General features: G+C 44.9%; 1 protein-coding gene across 11 annotated transcripts in view; it reads left to right on the plus strand.

The window, feature by feature from the left end:
* Positions 1 to 15,499, plus strand: part of DZIP1 (DAZ interacting zinc finger protein 1) — a 53,055-nt gene that overhangs the window by 9,214 nt on the left and 28,342 nt on the right. For all 11 annotated transcript variants that reach the window (XM_017343555.3, XM_017343559.3, XM_017343558.3 and 8 more), the window contains 4 exons: positions 1,703 to 1,864; positions 5,984 to 6,121; positions 7,522 to 7,584; positions 15,353 to 15,493. In XM_017343555.3, coding sequence (XP_017199044.2) covers positions 1,703 to 1,864; positions 5,984 to 6,121; positions 7,522 to 7,584; positions 15,353 to 15,493 — 504 coding nt within the window. The remainder of the gene's footprint in view (positions 1 to 1,702; positions 1,865 to 5,983; positions 6,122 to 7,521; positions 7,585 to 15,352; positions 15,494 to 15,499) is intronic.

Below are 15,499 nucleotides of genomic sequence, written 5' to 3' on the forward strand. Positions count from 1 at the left end.
TTTTTCTTGTTTCCTCTGGAGGACAGGAAGTTTGACTTTCTAGGTGAAATGGCAAGTTATTTCACAGAAGATGGGGTGGAGCCCTCTTGTCTCTTCATCCGCTGTCTCCCTCTCTTTCTCACTCTCTGAAGTGTCATAAAATTCATACAGCACACAATTTACATGTTTAATCATTGTAAAGAATACAGTTCAGTAGTGTGAAGTATAGAATAGCTCTTCCTTAACCATGGAAAATACATGCCAAGACCTAAGTGGGTGCCTGAAACTAGAGACAGGATCAAACTCTCTATATGCTATATTTTCTCTATACATGTGAACTTATGATAGAGGTCAGCTTATACAAGCACACTAAGAGGTTAACAACAATAATAAAATAGAACAACTATAAAAATGTAATAAAATTTCTTGCATCACTACTTTTGCATTTGGGGGCCATTATCAAGTAAAATAAGGATTATCTGGACATAAGCAGGTACTGTACCATGATAGCCAATCTAATAACCAGGATGGCTAATAAGTGGCTAACAGGAGGGTGGATATGCTGAACAAAGGGGCCATTTGTGTCCCAGGCAGATGGAGCAGGACAGCACAAGTTTTCATCATGCTACTCAGAATAATGTACAATTTTAAGCTTATGAATTGTTTTCTTATAAATTGTCTAATATTTTCAGACTACAGGTAAGTGAGATGACAGGAAATGAAACTGCATTTAAGGAGGGACTATTATATTCAGATTGTTGCAACCAATATCCAGAACTTTTTTCTGAGATAAAACTAAAATTTTGTCCCCATTAAATAACTCTCCACTCACCTCTGTATATATTCCTCATATATTATAGTAGTCTCATAGCTTTAAGCTCTTCTATTTAGATTATTAACCCATTTAGAGTTTATTTTTGTTTATGGTGTGAGGTAGGGGTTCACTGTATTGTTTCACATGTACTTATACAGTTGACCTAACACTTTTTGTTGAAGAGCCTATTCTTCCCCCCATTGAACTGAAGATTGGCATTCCATTTCTTCAAAAAAGGATATTGGAATGAGATTGCAATATGAATCTGTTGATTTCTTTGGAGAGTATTGCTCGTTAAAAATGTTAAATCATCAAATTCATGAACGTGGATGTCTTCCCATTTATTCTGGTGTTATTAGCTTTCATGCAGTTTTTTTTTTAATTGTTATTTATTTATTTGAAAGGCAGAGTGACACAGAGAGAGGGAGAGACTGAAAGGGATCTTCTATCCACTGGTTCACTTCTTAAATGCCTGCAACAGCTGGGACTAGGCTATCAGCTGCAGCCTCCCTTTTAAAATTTTTCATATTAGCTTCATGTCAAAACTGTTATTTTTTAAAGATTTGTCTATTTTTTATTTGAAAGGCAGAGCTACAGAGAAAGAGGGAGAGATAGAGAGCTCTTCCATGTGCTGGTTTACTCCCTAAATGGCTGCAACATCTGGGGCTGGCCAGGCTGAAGCCAGGAGCCAGAACTTCATCTGGGTCTCCCAAGTACATGGCAGGGGCCCAAAGACTTGAGCCATCTCTCACTGCTTTCCCACGTGCTGATGCGCGTGTAAGTGGAACAGTTGGGACTTGAATGGACACCCATATGGGATGCTGGCATCGCAGATGGCAGCCTAACCTATTATGCCACAATGCTGGCCCACGTCAAAACTTTTAAAACCATGCTTTAAAATAATTTTAGGAATATGAAATGCAGAAAACAAAAGAGGAAGACTTTCTGAAGTTGTTTGATCAATGGAAAGAAGAAGAAAAGGAGAAACTCGTTGGTGAAATGGAAAAAGTCAAGGAGATGTTTATGAAGGAATTTAAAGAATTAACTTCCAAGAATTCAGCATTGGAGTATGTAAGTATTAATCCTAGTGGCTTCTATAGTTTTGGTTTCCTTGAGAGGTTTGTTAGTGTGGCATTGTGGCCAAAGGACCTGGAAGGTGTTTTACTGTGCCCAGGTACAGATACCCCTCCCTGCTAGGGGCTCCGGGATTGCTTGAGGCCTACGGAAGACAGAAGGAGTCAAACAGGTTGCTTTGTTGACCCTTTCCGTATATGGTTAAGTTCTGATACCAAGTTTTGGAACTTCCAGCATTATGGCTGGAAAGGGTGACACAGATCACCAGTGCGGGAGAAGGAAGCCAGTCTAGACAGGGCCCTGCCTTACCGCAGTGCACAGTCTTGCAAGCAAGCAAGGTGTGGCTAAGTAAGGCCTTGGCCTCTGTGGCAACAGCACTGGGTCAGAGTGTCTCCTCCTCCCAGAATTCCTTCCTCAGAAACCATCCATTCCCACTGGGATCCTGAGCTCACCATGCAAGCTCCTTTGAGCCGAGTTATCCTGTGGGCCAAGGAAGGAAGGGAGCTCAGGGGAGATCCTGGAGCTCCCCCTAGGGGCCACCACGGTTTATACAGGAGGCGAGAGGGCTGTTTTGGAATTCCGCCAACACTCTGAGCTCTAGCATAAGGTCAGCCAACCATGGCCCAAGACCCAAATCTGATGGCCCACCTGCTTTCTTGATGGGCTGCAAACTAAGAGCGGTTTTACGTTTTCAAATGGTTAGGAAAAAAAACCAAAAGGAGACTTTTGTGACATGACAGTGACGTGAAGTTCTGCATTTTCGCGTCCGTACGTGAACATTCACTGAGTCACAGGCGTGCACGTCCATTTGCGCTCAGCCTGTGCTGCTTTCTCGCTGGAGCAGTGGGTTGAAGGCTTTAAGTGAGACACTGTGTGACTCAAACACTCAAACAGTTACTCTCTGGTGCTTCTGGAAAAAGTTTGCCAGCTCCATATACCTTCCTAAAGCAAATGTGGTGGAATATTCACCATCACACAAGGTGAAGTGGCGTTCCCTGTGCTGTTCTTTCAGTCTCTCTGTAAGTTGCCATTTTCAAATAAAAAGTTGAAGAGAAATTCCTCTGGGCAGCTGTCTGCGTCAGCCTCCCTCGGGCGGGCACAGAGAACAGCACCACGCTCCCCCTGCAGTTCCAGTGCTTTGCAATAGCAGCAGCACGCTAGGTGCTGACGCCTTTGTATGGTTTCTTTCTTTTTTTTTTTTAAGATTTATTTATTTATTTGAAAGTCAGAGTTACACAGAGAGAGAAGGAGAGGCAGAGAGAGAGAGAGAGAGAGAGGTCTTCCATCCTCTGGTTCACTCCTCAGATGGCTGCAATGGCCAGAGCTGCGCTGATCCAAAGCCAGGAGCCAGGAGCTTCTTCTGGGTCTCCCATGTGGGTGCAGGGCCCTAAGGACTTGAGCCATCTTCTACTGCCTTCCCAGGCCATAACAAAGAGCTAGATGGGAAGTGGTGCAGCTGGGACTCGAACCGGTGCCCATATGGGTGCAGGCATTGCAGGCGGCGGCTTTACCCGCTACACCCCAGTGCCGGCCCCTGTATGGTTTCTTGTACCACTTCTGCTCTGGGGTATTCACATCTCCCATCTGTGCCTCCTCTAAGCGCGACACAGTATGACCCACTGGAGTGGGTGTTGACATCGTTCCCTGCAGGATTGGCTTCTTGCGACTTCCCCGTGAAGGCCACACTTATTTCTTCCACAGTGAGTCGCTGCCAACTTCAGTTCTTCGGCCCTAGAGTCCCTCTGCACTCCTGCCTCCTGCCTCAGCATAATTATGGAACAGGGCTCTCCCCCCACAGCTGTTCTACTCCTGCTGGTTTTTCTTTTTAAGGCGTAGTTCACACCCTGTACAAGCCCGTGGCTTTTAGTGCATTCACAGAGTCATGGTGCCATGTTCATGGTCATCTGAGGACATTGTATCACTCAACACAAAACTGTGCACCCATCAGCACCCATTCCCCATCCTGCTCTGACAGCGGCTGATCCGTGTTCTGTCCATGGATTCCCTGTTCTGGATATCCACATGAATTGAATCACACTGTAGGCAACTTTTTCTCAATGGCTTCCTTAACTTCACATAATATGTTTGTGTAGCATGTATCAGTAGTTCATTCTTTTTTATTGTTGAATAACATTCTATTGCATAGACAGACCATATTTTCTTTGTCCACTAGCAGTAGATAAGCATTTGAGTTGTTTGTCCTTTTTGTCTACATGGTTTTAAGAAATTAACCATAGGCAGCCATTTGGCACAGAGGTGAAGTCACTTCTTGGGATACCCACATCCCCTATCAGTGTCTAGTTTGAGTTCTGGCTGCTCCACTTCTAATCCTGCTGATGCACATCCTGGGAGGTAGCAGATTATGGCTCAAGTAATTAGTTCCCTGCCACCCGTGTGGGAAACCCAGATTGAATTCTGGGCTCCTGGATTTGGCCTGGCCCAACCCTGGCTGTTGCAGGCATTAGGGGGAGTGAACCAGTAGATAGAAGATCTTTCTCACTCTGTCTCCCTGCCTGCCTGCCTGCCTGCCTGTATCTGTCTCTGTCTCTCTCCCTCTGAATTTCAAGTAAAATGTAAATAAATTTAAAAAAAATTAACAGTAGACATTATTGTTTAGGATAGTTTTAGATTTACAGAAGAGTTGAGCAGGTGGTATAGAAAGTACTACATAGACCACTTCCACCCTGCACAGTTTCCCATTACTGACATCATGCATTATGTTGGCATATCTGTGGACTTCCTGAACCAGTATTGATATTTGAGTGCTAAAGTTCACATTTTATTCAGATTTCTCTTGTCCTTACCCAGTGTCCTTCTTCTGCTCCAGGATCCTATCTCGCCTGGCACAGTTATATTTAGCTGTCATGCCTCCTTAACAATGCCTCTTGTCTGTGACAGGTTTTTCAGACTTGTTTTTGATGACCTTGATAATTTTGAGAAGTACTGGTCCAGGTGTATGGCAGGGGGCCCTGCTGTTGGGGTTTATCTGATAGTTTCCCCATGAGGAGAGTGAGGTTATAGGTTTTACTTTGATAAGGTTTGAGGGAGGAAGTACAGTGCTGCTTTCATTGCATTGTACAAAGGGCAGACACAACATGATTTATGACTGTGGATACTGGCCCTTTGCCCCTGGCTGGGGAAGTATTTGTCAAGGAGCGGGTTTCTCTGCTGAAAAGATACGCCTTCTCCCCTGCCCATACCGCACTCTTTGAAACGAAGCCATTTTGAGCAGCCACGTTTAAGGAGTGGAGAAAACGCTCCCCAGCCTTTTGGTCTGGAAGGGAGCTTAATACCTTCATGGTGTTCTGAGGGCTCTTTTTCTACAAGTAACTTCGGGAGTAACATAAAAAAAAAAAGTAAAATTTAAATGTTGTATTGTGTATTAGTCAGCCTTTCATTACTACAAAGAAATGCCTGAGGCAAGTAGTTCTAAAGATGTATTTCGCTCAGGGTGTTGAAGATTCAAATCCAAGATTAGTGTGGCACCTGGTGAGTGTGGCGCATGTGCAGGGGAAGGATCCCCAAGGGGGTGGGCACCCAGAAAGCAGAGGAAGTGGGTGGGCCCAAACTCAGGTCTGTAAAACAGCCCCTAAGAACTCCAGAAAGCATCAGAGGACCACTGTCGAGAGCATGCCCCCAGTGACCTAAGAAACTCACTACCATGAATACATTACATTTCCCCTCTCAGTACCATTAAGACTTCAGGGTTTGCAGTCCTGCATGGGTTTGGGAGCGACATTGTACTTACCCCGTGGCAAACCCCTAATAGATTTACTCTCCGGGTCCCTGGGCAGTGTGGACCTCTCACTGCAGAACCAGTTGCACTCATGATTCTGGCAACCATTATGTATTCATCATCTGCCCCCTGCACCAGTTTTTTTTTTTTTTAAAGACTTCTTGTTAAAGATTAGAAAGTTTCCTTTTCCTTTTTCATCCTGTAAACACTGGGAGAGAAACAGACAAGACAGTCCGGGGAGGGGGAAGAGGGAGGAGCCAGAGGAGTGTCCAGGAGGACAGTGAGATTTAAGACGTGGCTGTGCTCCTGGGTTTTACTCAGTGTTTTAGTGTTCCCAAAGTACAGAAGCCACGCTGGCAATGTTGGATTTTATTTTATAGCAATTGTTGGAAATCCAGAAATCCAACATGCAGATCAAGTCCAATATCGGCACGCTGAGAGACGCACAGGAGCTGAAAGATGGCCATGCTGCGAATCCTCAGGATATCCAACATGTTATGCAGCTTCTCGACAGTCAGGTATGTAAAAAAGGGTCAGAACCGCCTGCATTTTTCTTAGTGAAGTCATTTACTGGAAGCATCACCTGCAGAAAGCCCTGTCTTTCATTGTCTGTGAGGGGAATTATTCTTTTTTTTTTTTATTGTCTCTAAAAGCATACCTAATTTTGTAATAGCTGTTCATTAAGTGCTTGTTGTTGCTTAATAGCTATGAATACAGCTAAATAGTTGTTTCCTGTTTTCTTAACAATGTCCATTTAAACTGTTACTATTATTTATTTTTCCATATTTCAGACATAGGTCTCACTTTCAAAAGGCGTAGAAAGGCGTTTTGAAGCCCTATATTTATTTTCAGAGCTGAAATATGCCACTCCATCAGCAAACTGATGGTCTTTTACATTTCTCAAACATAGCTGTAATCATGTGGAAGTGAACCTCTGTAATTAGCACAAGTTTTGCCTTGGCTACATTCGTTGGTCAGTGGTAGTGGCATAGGGGAACATTTTTTTTTTTAAAGAGTTATTTTATTTATTTGAAAGATAGAGTTACAGATAGAGATAGAGCCAGAGAGAGAGAGAGAGAGATCTTCCATCTGCTAGTTCACTGCCCAGATCCTAGACAGTTAGTGCACAGTTTGATAGGAGGGACTTGAGCATCCTCGGTTGTCAGTGTTGTAGGGCACCCTGGAGCTGGTCCCCTTGGATACTGAGGGATGAGCATTTTCTGCTGGGGCAGCTCAGAGTGTTCTGAACATCCGGGTCATAGCATCTCTATGGAGCTCTACACCGGACCAGACACCTTAGAAGGCAACTCTGTTGTTGTGTCTACACAGAAGTGCCTTCCTTAATCCTCTCAGTCCACCAGGGGCTGCTCAGCCTGGTGCCCAGCGTGTGGTTAGGGGACCAGGAACCTTACTCTCACCTTGTCTCCCCAAATGGAAGGACATGGTTTTGAAGTCTGGAGGTCCCACCCGCTTCTTCTGTCCCCTTGCTGTGAGCTCTGTTCATAACCCCATCCATGAACTAAAAAACCTTAGTGGTTCCTTTTGGCTTCTTTTGTTGACAAACTAGCACTTATTTTTGTAAATACTATTTTACTGGAACAGAGCCAAGCGCATTCATTTCTGTTGTATCTCCGGCTGTTCTTCCACAATCAATGATTGTGAACAAGTTGTCCAGGCACCGGAGCCTAAAATATTAACTATTAGCTTAATGGGCGATCTGTGTCGACTCCCACCTTACGGTACAAGATTGAAACCACTAGCAAATGTGTGTAAGCATTTTCAGCTGTGCATAGTTTTTAAAATAAGTTAAAATTTTGTCAGATAGACAGCTGGACTTCCCACTAAAAAGGAGGCTCCTGTTTTTAGCAGATTTCATTGTTACAGCTGCACTCAAATTACTTGTTTCACTCTTCTGTAGGAAAGCAAGTGGTCAGCTCAAGTTCAAGCTCTTCATGAAGAACACAAGAAAGAAAAGAATCAGGTAAGATTAAGAAACCAAGGGCCTGTGTGCCGGTCATTTTCTTTTTAGTAAATGTAGTATTTGTCCACCTAGTAACATTTGTGCAAAAATGTGAAACACAATTAATACTACTTATAATTCCAATATCAAACATGACCACTGCTACTACTCATTATAATTTCTTTCAGTTTTCTGTCCACGCTATTATAAATGTTGCATTTCTGTAAGTCTAGAGCTCTGTCTATATGGACTACGAAACTTGGATTTTACTTTATAGCTTTATATGCTTTTCACCTCATGTATTATAAATGTTTTCCTATTTTTTTAAAAAAAGATTTGAGGGCTGGCGCCGTGGTGCACTAGGTTAATCTTCCGCCTGCGGTGCCAGCATTCCATATGGGCACCGTGTTCTATTCCCAGTTGCTCCTCTTCCAGTCCAGCTCTCTGCTGTGGCCCGGGAGGGCAGTGGAGGATGGCCCAAGTGCTTGGGCCCCCGCACCCACATGGGAGACCAGGAAGAAGCACCTGGATCCTGGCTTCAGATCGGCGTAGTGCCAGCTGTAGCGGCCATTTGGGGAGTGAACCAATGGAAGGAAGACCTTTCTCTCTGTCTCTCTCTCTCTCTGTCTATAACTACCTGTCAAATAAAAAAAAAAAGAGTTTAAAAAAAAAAAGATTTATTTGAAAGGCAGAGTTACAGGGAGGGAGAGGCAGAGGCAGAGAGAGAGAGAGAGAGAGAGAGTTCTTCCATCTGCTGGTTCACTCTCCAAATGGCTACAACAGCTAGGGCTGGACCAGGCCAAAGCCAGGTTCAAGGAGCTTCATCTGGCGCTCCCATGTGCGTGCCCCAAGTCCTTGGGCCACAAATGGGTGGCTTCAAATGATAGAATCATTGTCACACAGTTTTGACTCACATGCTCCATTCATGGAATCAGTCACATGTGTTCTCAACTATAGCTCCTAATGGTTAACTGTATGGTGGAAGTTGCAGCTCCCAGAGGCCACGCCCTCTCCCTCAATGACTGGGTGAATTCTTCAAGGCCAGCTGGAAAGTGTCTCTCCTGCTTTCATTCTCCCCTTCAAGAAAAGCCTAGAACTTCTTGTTAAGGAACTCAGCCGCATAAAACGTGCCCAGGCAGGAAGCGCTTCCTTCTTGTGAACTCAGAGTTGACGGGGCTGTCCTGTACGTGCAGTCTCACCATCTTTGCTGTATTCCATCCACCACATGAATACATCCGCAGGTGCCACCCAGCCCAAGGAAAGAGACCATACACGGTGCATGCACTAGAAGCTGCAACCTTGAAGGCCATCTTAGAATTCTGCCCAGCTCCTCCTCTGGCCGCTGTGCACAGGTCACCAGAGGCCACTCCATCTAAGTAGGCAGTCCCTCCCTCTGTCATTGTCACATCCCAGGTGCAGCTCTGATCAATGTTGCACACAGTCTGCTTCTCGGTGCTCGTTTATGGCCTGTCTCTCCAGCAGATCACAGAACTCTGAGTGAAGGGGTCGAACTCTCGAGCTCTCCACTGTCTGCTGGCATCCACTAATGTACCTAAAATATGGTTGGCACTCATTAAATACTGGCAGGATGAACGTGGAAGGTAGCTGGCCATCTAGCCTGGGGATCACTCAGCCTTCTTTTCTTATAGATAGCGAAGTAAGTGCTCCCTGTAGGGTTAAAGAGGTGTCTGTAGGTCTATGCCTGGTTTGCTCTAGGTTTTCATCATGGGCCCAGGCAGTCCTTGCTCGTGACAATCCTATCCTGTATTTAGGATGATGACATTCAGCTCCCAGCATGTTTTACCTTCACCAGCCAAGATATGGGATCCCAAGAGCATTGGATAGTTTTTCTGTGTCCTAAACAGATCTATTAGACAAGAAATGTTCTCTCTTGTCCCTCTATGTTACTGGGAAGTAAATGGCCCATTTTTACCTTGTAGAGGTGTGCGGGAGCTGGCCTGTGTCAGCTTGTGAGTGTATCTATCTCTTATCAATCAATCAGAGTGTTTTGTAGTTAGTTTTTTTTTTTTTTTTTTTTTACAGGCAGAGTGGACAGTGAGAGAGAGAGAGATAGAGAGAAAGGTCTTCCTTTGCCGTTGGTTCACTCTCCAATGGCCGCCACAGCTGGCACGCTGCGGCCGGCGCACCGCGCTGATCCGATGGCAGGAGCCAGGTGCTTCTCCTGGTCTCCCATGGGGTGCAGGGCCCAAACACTTGGGCCATCTTCCACTGCACTCCCTGGCCACAGCAAAGAGCTGGCCTGGAAGAGGGGCAACCGGGACAGAATCCGGCGCCCCGACCAGGACTAGAACCCGGTGTGCCAGCGCCGCTAGGTGGAGGATTAACCTAGTGAGCCGCGGCGCCAGCCTGTAGTTAGTTTTATAGAGATTTTTTGTTGTGAAAACTGGTTAATGGTCACACCACTGGGTTCTTGGGAACATTTAGAAATAAACTGAGATTGGAGGTTACCTTAGATTTAATGCTACTCAGAATTCTGTATGGTATGTATTGTTACCCATTTTACAAATGAGGCTTTGAAGGATGCTGTCTTGCCCCACGATCACAGATATTTAAATGCAGGCCATACTGTTGTGCTTCAGGGACTTAGCTGGTGGAGAGGAGGAAAGAGAGGGACTGGGCACAGTGGCTGCTTTCCCGTAAGGATGAAGACTCTTTCCTTTGAGATGCTCTAACGTACCAGTACAGGGTACTTCAAAAATTTCATAGAAAATGGAACAAAAAGATAAGTTCTTTTGGCTGCAAAACAGTTTTGAAATCCATGCATAATTTTTTCAAGATATTTTCCATGAGCATTCCTCAGACCCCTCAGAGTCCCTAACCAGGGATGCACTTCAGAATCACCTGCAGCCCTTTTATAAAGTACGTGTGCCCAGTGCCCCCTAAATCCGCTTCAGTAGCTTGGTCTGGGATGTACATATTTTAGAAAGAAACAAAAACGATTTGGCTGTTCTGATTTGGATCTACTACAAGGCCGGCACGGCGGCTCACTAGGCTAATCCTCTGCCTTGCAGCGCCGGCACACGGAGTTCTAGTCCCGGTCGGGGCGCCGGATTCTGTCCCGGTTGCCCCTCTTCCAGGCCAGCTCTCTGCTGTGGCCAGGGAGTGCAGTGGAGGATGGCCCAGGTGCTTGGGCCCTGCACCCGCATGGGAGACCAGGAGAAGCACCTGGCTCCTGCCATTGGATCAGCGCGGTGCACCGGCCGCAGCGGCCATTGGAGGGTGAACCAACGGCAAAGGAAGACCTTTCTCTCTTTCTCTCTCTCTCACTGTCCACTCTGCCTGTAAAAAAAAAAAAAGGATCCATTACACTAAATCACTAAAATCTCTACTCTTCATCACTAAGAGCATCTTCAGAGCATTTAGGAACTGAACTGAATTCAGGTTTCCTTGTTAATAGGGAGCAGGCTTTAAACCCACTGCTTTCCAGGCACTCCTGTAAATTTCAATGACCTTCTCGCTGAAACAGAACTCAAGCTGCAGTTTGTGTACTTTCTCTCTGTGAGTTGCGATTGCACAGAACACCAACTTTGGTTGCATGAAAGAAGAGGGGCAGGTCTTTCCTGGGTCCTGGTCACCTTGGATATTCAGAATTGTGTGTGGCCACCAGGCTGCGCTGCTCTCTCATCTGCTGGTTTAGCCTGTTTAGAAGTTGCTCATACCTTCCTTCTTTTCTCTTAAAGCCCAACAGAAGGGTGAATTCAATCAGGTTTAGTAATCTCTGCCCAAGACCTAACTATTAATTATTCCACATGATTGGTGCCTACTGTGCCCACAATGCACATATTGTATTTCTCTGTTTAGGGGAAGTTGTGTTTGCCAACTTTTTATTGCCTTACCTAGATTCTTGGCAGTCTTTTTTTTTTTTTAAATAACATTGGTAGGAGTTCAAAGAAAGTCACAGGTAAGTGATGGGTATGCCCTCATGACCTACCCCAAGATGCTTGAGAGCTGGGGAGGTGCAGAATGGCCATGCAGTGAAAGGAAGAGAGGAGGTGTGATGGGGACAGGTGTAGAAAAAAGCATAGAACTTGATATGGTAGATCAAAAAATATGGGCTCTCAGGCTACACATTTTTTGAAATAATTTCTGGGCTTAGACTCTCCACATTCCTCTCTAATTCTTTTCTGGCCCATTCTTCTCATTCCCTACCTGCCCCCCCCCCCTAAAATTTTATTCCTTTTGTATACCTAACCTCATACCTTATTAAGATATAACCCCTTGCATTGATATAATAGGTACATTATATATAATTTGTCAAGGCCCATGTAATATTTGTGTTGTTTGCCTGGTACATTTCTTAGAGTAGAGGCAAATTCTATTTCACTAAATAGTAGTTTATGGAGCTTAGTGACCATCTCCAGAAAAAGTTAGAAGGCAAATTTAGAAACAAACCTTTGTGCTGGTAATTTCTCCCATTCTTAATCCCAGCATCACAATGATGTCATGCCTTAGTGCTATGGTTTGGATATTGGTTTGGATGTTGGGTGTATCCCAGAGGCCCATGTGTTCAAGGCTTAGTCCCTAAAAAGTCTTGGGTGCATGGTACTAAGAAGATAGAAACTCAATCCAAATACTGTGTTTGGAGGCAGTGCTTTTTGGCAGTGATGAGATTGGATTAAGTTGTTGGCCTGGAGCCCCTGTGAGTGGATCATGGTGGCTTTAAAAGGAGAGGCATGGGCAGACACACTCTCCTCCCCATGTGCTGCTCCTTGTCCCCATGGGTCTCTGCCATCAGGAAAGAATTCACTAGAGGCCAGACAGATGGGGCTGCCAATCTCAGATTAGGAACCTCCAAAACCGTGATCCAAACTAGACCTCTTTGTTCCTCCATAAGTAGCTCGTTTCAGATATTTAGTTATAGTTAAAGAAAAAAGCTAATAAATACACCTAATTTTCCATGTGTCCCATGCCTTCGTCTGTTTTGGGTTGAGACTGGGAAATCTATAGAGGAATCAAGAATTATTGTGACTGATGGTTCTGGGGGCAGGCATGTCTGAGAGTGTCAGTTTAGCTTCTTGGTGGAGCCTCACGCTAATTCAGCTCATGGCAGAGAGTGGAAGGGCAAGGGGGCACAGGTGAGAGAGACAAAGCACAAAGGGAGCCTTGCTCTGTTGCAACTCGTTCCTGGGGTAACCAGTCCAGTCCCTCAAGAGTGATAACACATTCCTATGAGAGGTCATGACTCCCTCTTCACCACTTAATTGTCTTCTAAAAGCCCCACTTGCCCACATCACCACAATGGCAATCACATTTCAGCATGAGTTTGGGAGGGGACAAACCATGTTCAAACTGGAGTTATTTCCCTTCTTCTTGGGGCCTTGGACAACTCCCCATATTATTGATCATATCCCAGACCCTAAACCTTCATTTGAAAGCCTGGACATTTCTGTTGGCCTTTCTGTCTCATTTCTGGCTCAGCATTATCCAGATTGCTTGGGGAGCACTATTCCAGAGCTCTGTAAAAATGCAATGAAGATTCTAGAAGACTGAAAGTTGTTTTGCAGGCTCCAGTCAGATAGTCTTTCTAGGCTGGTTCAGTGTTTGTCCAGCCTCACAGGACACAGAGCACTTCCAAAGCAAGGCTACATGCATTGTGTGTTCTGGCAGTGGTAACTTGAGAGTCAGATTTTGGTCTGGGCTCTGTCTCTCCAGCTTTCTGAATCTGGGCCAGAGTTTCCCCATCCCTACAATGGGCTTGAAGATACATCCATAACAAAGTGGTGTACATTAAACAAGATGAAGTGCATCTAGTACACAGTGTTGATTAAAAAGTAACAAGCAAATTGGGAAATGCCAGTCTTGATGTTGTTACAGAGCCATCTCAGAGGTATATGCGTCCTGGTTTTCATTTGATCAGCACACCTTGTCTCTACTTCCATCCCTCAAGCTTGGAATATCCTTAGTCCTAGTTACCAAGCCTGTTTATTCCCTTGTGGAAGCAACTACTGAAGTTGCTTTAGGAGCCTTTCCCCGAATTACTGAGAAGAAATTACTGAATTCTTTCTGTCCAGTGAATGATCTTCCCTGGTGTAATCTACAGATGAATCCGCCTGTGCCTCTCTGGATCCCCGTGTCCTCTGCATGTCTCCTTTGCTTCCCCTCCCTGCATGCATTCCTTCCTGTCTCTTTCCACCCTGCCCCCCTTTCCTCAGTGAGCATTTGTTAAAAACCTGCTAAAGGAAGAAGAAGGAAACCCTTGTAGTGGGAATGTAAATGAGGACAGCCATTGTAGAAAATCATTTGGAGGTTGCTCAAAAAGCAAAAAATGAACTACCATAGGATCCAACGGTCCTCCTACCAGTATAAATCCAAGGGAAATGAGACCACTCTGTTGAAGAAACATCTGCACTTGCACACTTCACTGTAACACTGTTCACAATGACCAAGAAGTGGAAACAACCTAATGTCCATCAACTGACGGACATAAAGAGAACATGGTACATAGACACAGTGGGCTACTACTCACAGTTGTCATAAAAAGGATGATGTCTTGTCATCTGCAACAACATGGATGGAACTAGAGGACTTTATAGTAAGTGAAATAAGCCACGCACAGAAAGACAAGTACCGTATGATCTCATTAGTCTGTGCAAATCTAAAAATAATAACAACCTCACAGAATTTGGGAGTAGAACGGTGGTTACCAGAGGCTAGAGAGTTGGGGAAGATTGATTAATGGGTATTACCTTATAGTTAGAGAGGAGTAGAAAGTTCTGCTGTTCTGTTGCACAGTAGGGTGACTGTAGACGACAATGAGGCACTGCATATTGCTTAAACAAAAGATAAAAGCTAGGAGAAGGGATTTTTGAATCTTTTCACTCTAACAAAATGAAAGATGTTTGAGGAAACAGATATGTTTACTTTGATTTGGAAATTATACAGAGTGTACATTAATTGAAACATCTCATGGTGCCCCATAAAATATACCATTTTTATGTGTCAGTTAAAAGGAAAAAGAAAAAATGAAAACGGTGGCCAGCATTGTGGTGCATTGGGTTAAGCTGCTGCCTGCGGTACCAGCATCCCATACCCCCTATTGGAGCACCCATTCAAGCCCTGGCTGTTCCATATCTGATCCAGTTCCCTACTGGTATGCCTGGGAAAACAGTGGACGATGGTCCAAGTAATTGGGCCCCTGCCAATCACGCGGGCGACCCGGATGGAGTTCCAGGCTCCTGGCTTTGGCCTGGTCCAGCTCTGACCATTGGGGCCATTTAGGGAGTGAACCAGTGGATAGAATCTCTATTTCTTCCTTTCTATGTCACTCTACCTTTCAAATAAATAAAATAAATCTTAAACAAAATTAAAAAAAAAAAAAAAACTTTGGTAAGGGCCAGCAATCATGCTAGTTGTTGGGATTACAAAAATAATGAAGACATACCCTGTGGCTCAGGGGACACCCCTTCAGGCCTGGATGGTACCTGTAGACTTGCAAGGGATGGAAGTGCATGGGAGTTCAGTGTGGCATGAGCACAGCTCTGGGAGAAGGAACAGCCCATCCGTGTGTTACTTCATGTAGCATCCTCATGTGGGCTCAGTTGACCACTTGAGCCACACTGTGAGGTTCTTGTCTTACATCGTGACCTCCCCAAACACAAATGAACCACATAGCACAGCCAGGGCCTTCATAGGCAGGGATCACAGAGTTTCAACAACTGGATGCTCACGGATGGCATAAGGCCAGCAAAGAGGGCAGAACATGCCCGTAGGCAGCTTGAAGCCATGCTTAGTGCAGCTTGGAGATGATGCCTTTCTTGATTTTTTTCAGCTCCTATCCTACATAGAGAAACTCCGAACCTCAGTGATAGATGATCTAAATGTAAGTAATGTTTTCTACAAGAAAAGGATCGAAGAGCTAGGCCAGAGACTCCAGGAGCAGAATGAACTGATTGTCACTCAGAGGCAGCAGGTAGGT

The sequence above is a fragment of the Oryctolagus cuniculus genome, chromosome 9 (genome assembly GCF_964237555.1).
Source record: "Oryctolagus cuniculus chromosome 9, mOryCun1.1, whole genome shotgun sequence".
NCBI lineage: Eukaryota > Metazoa > Chordata > Mammalia > Lagomorpha > Leporidae > Oryctolagus > Oryctolagus cuniculus.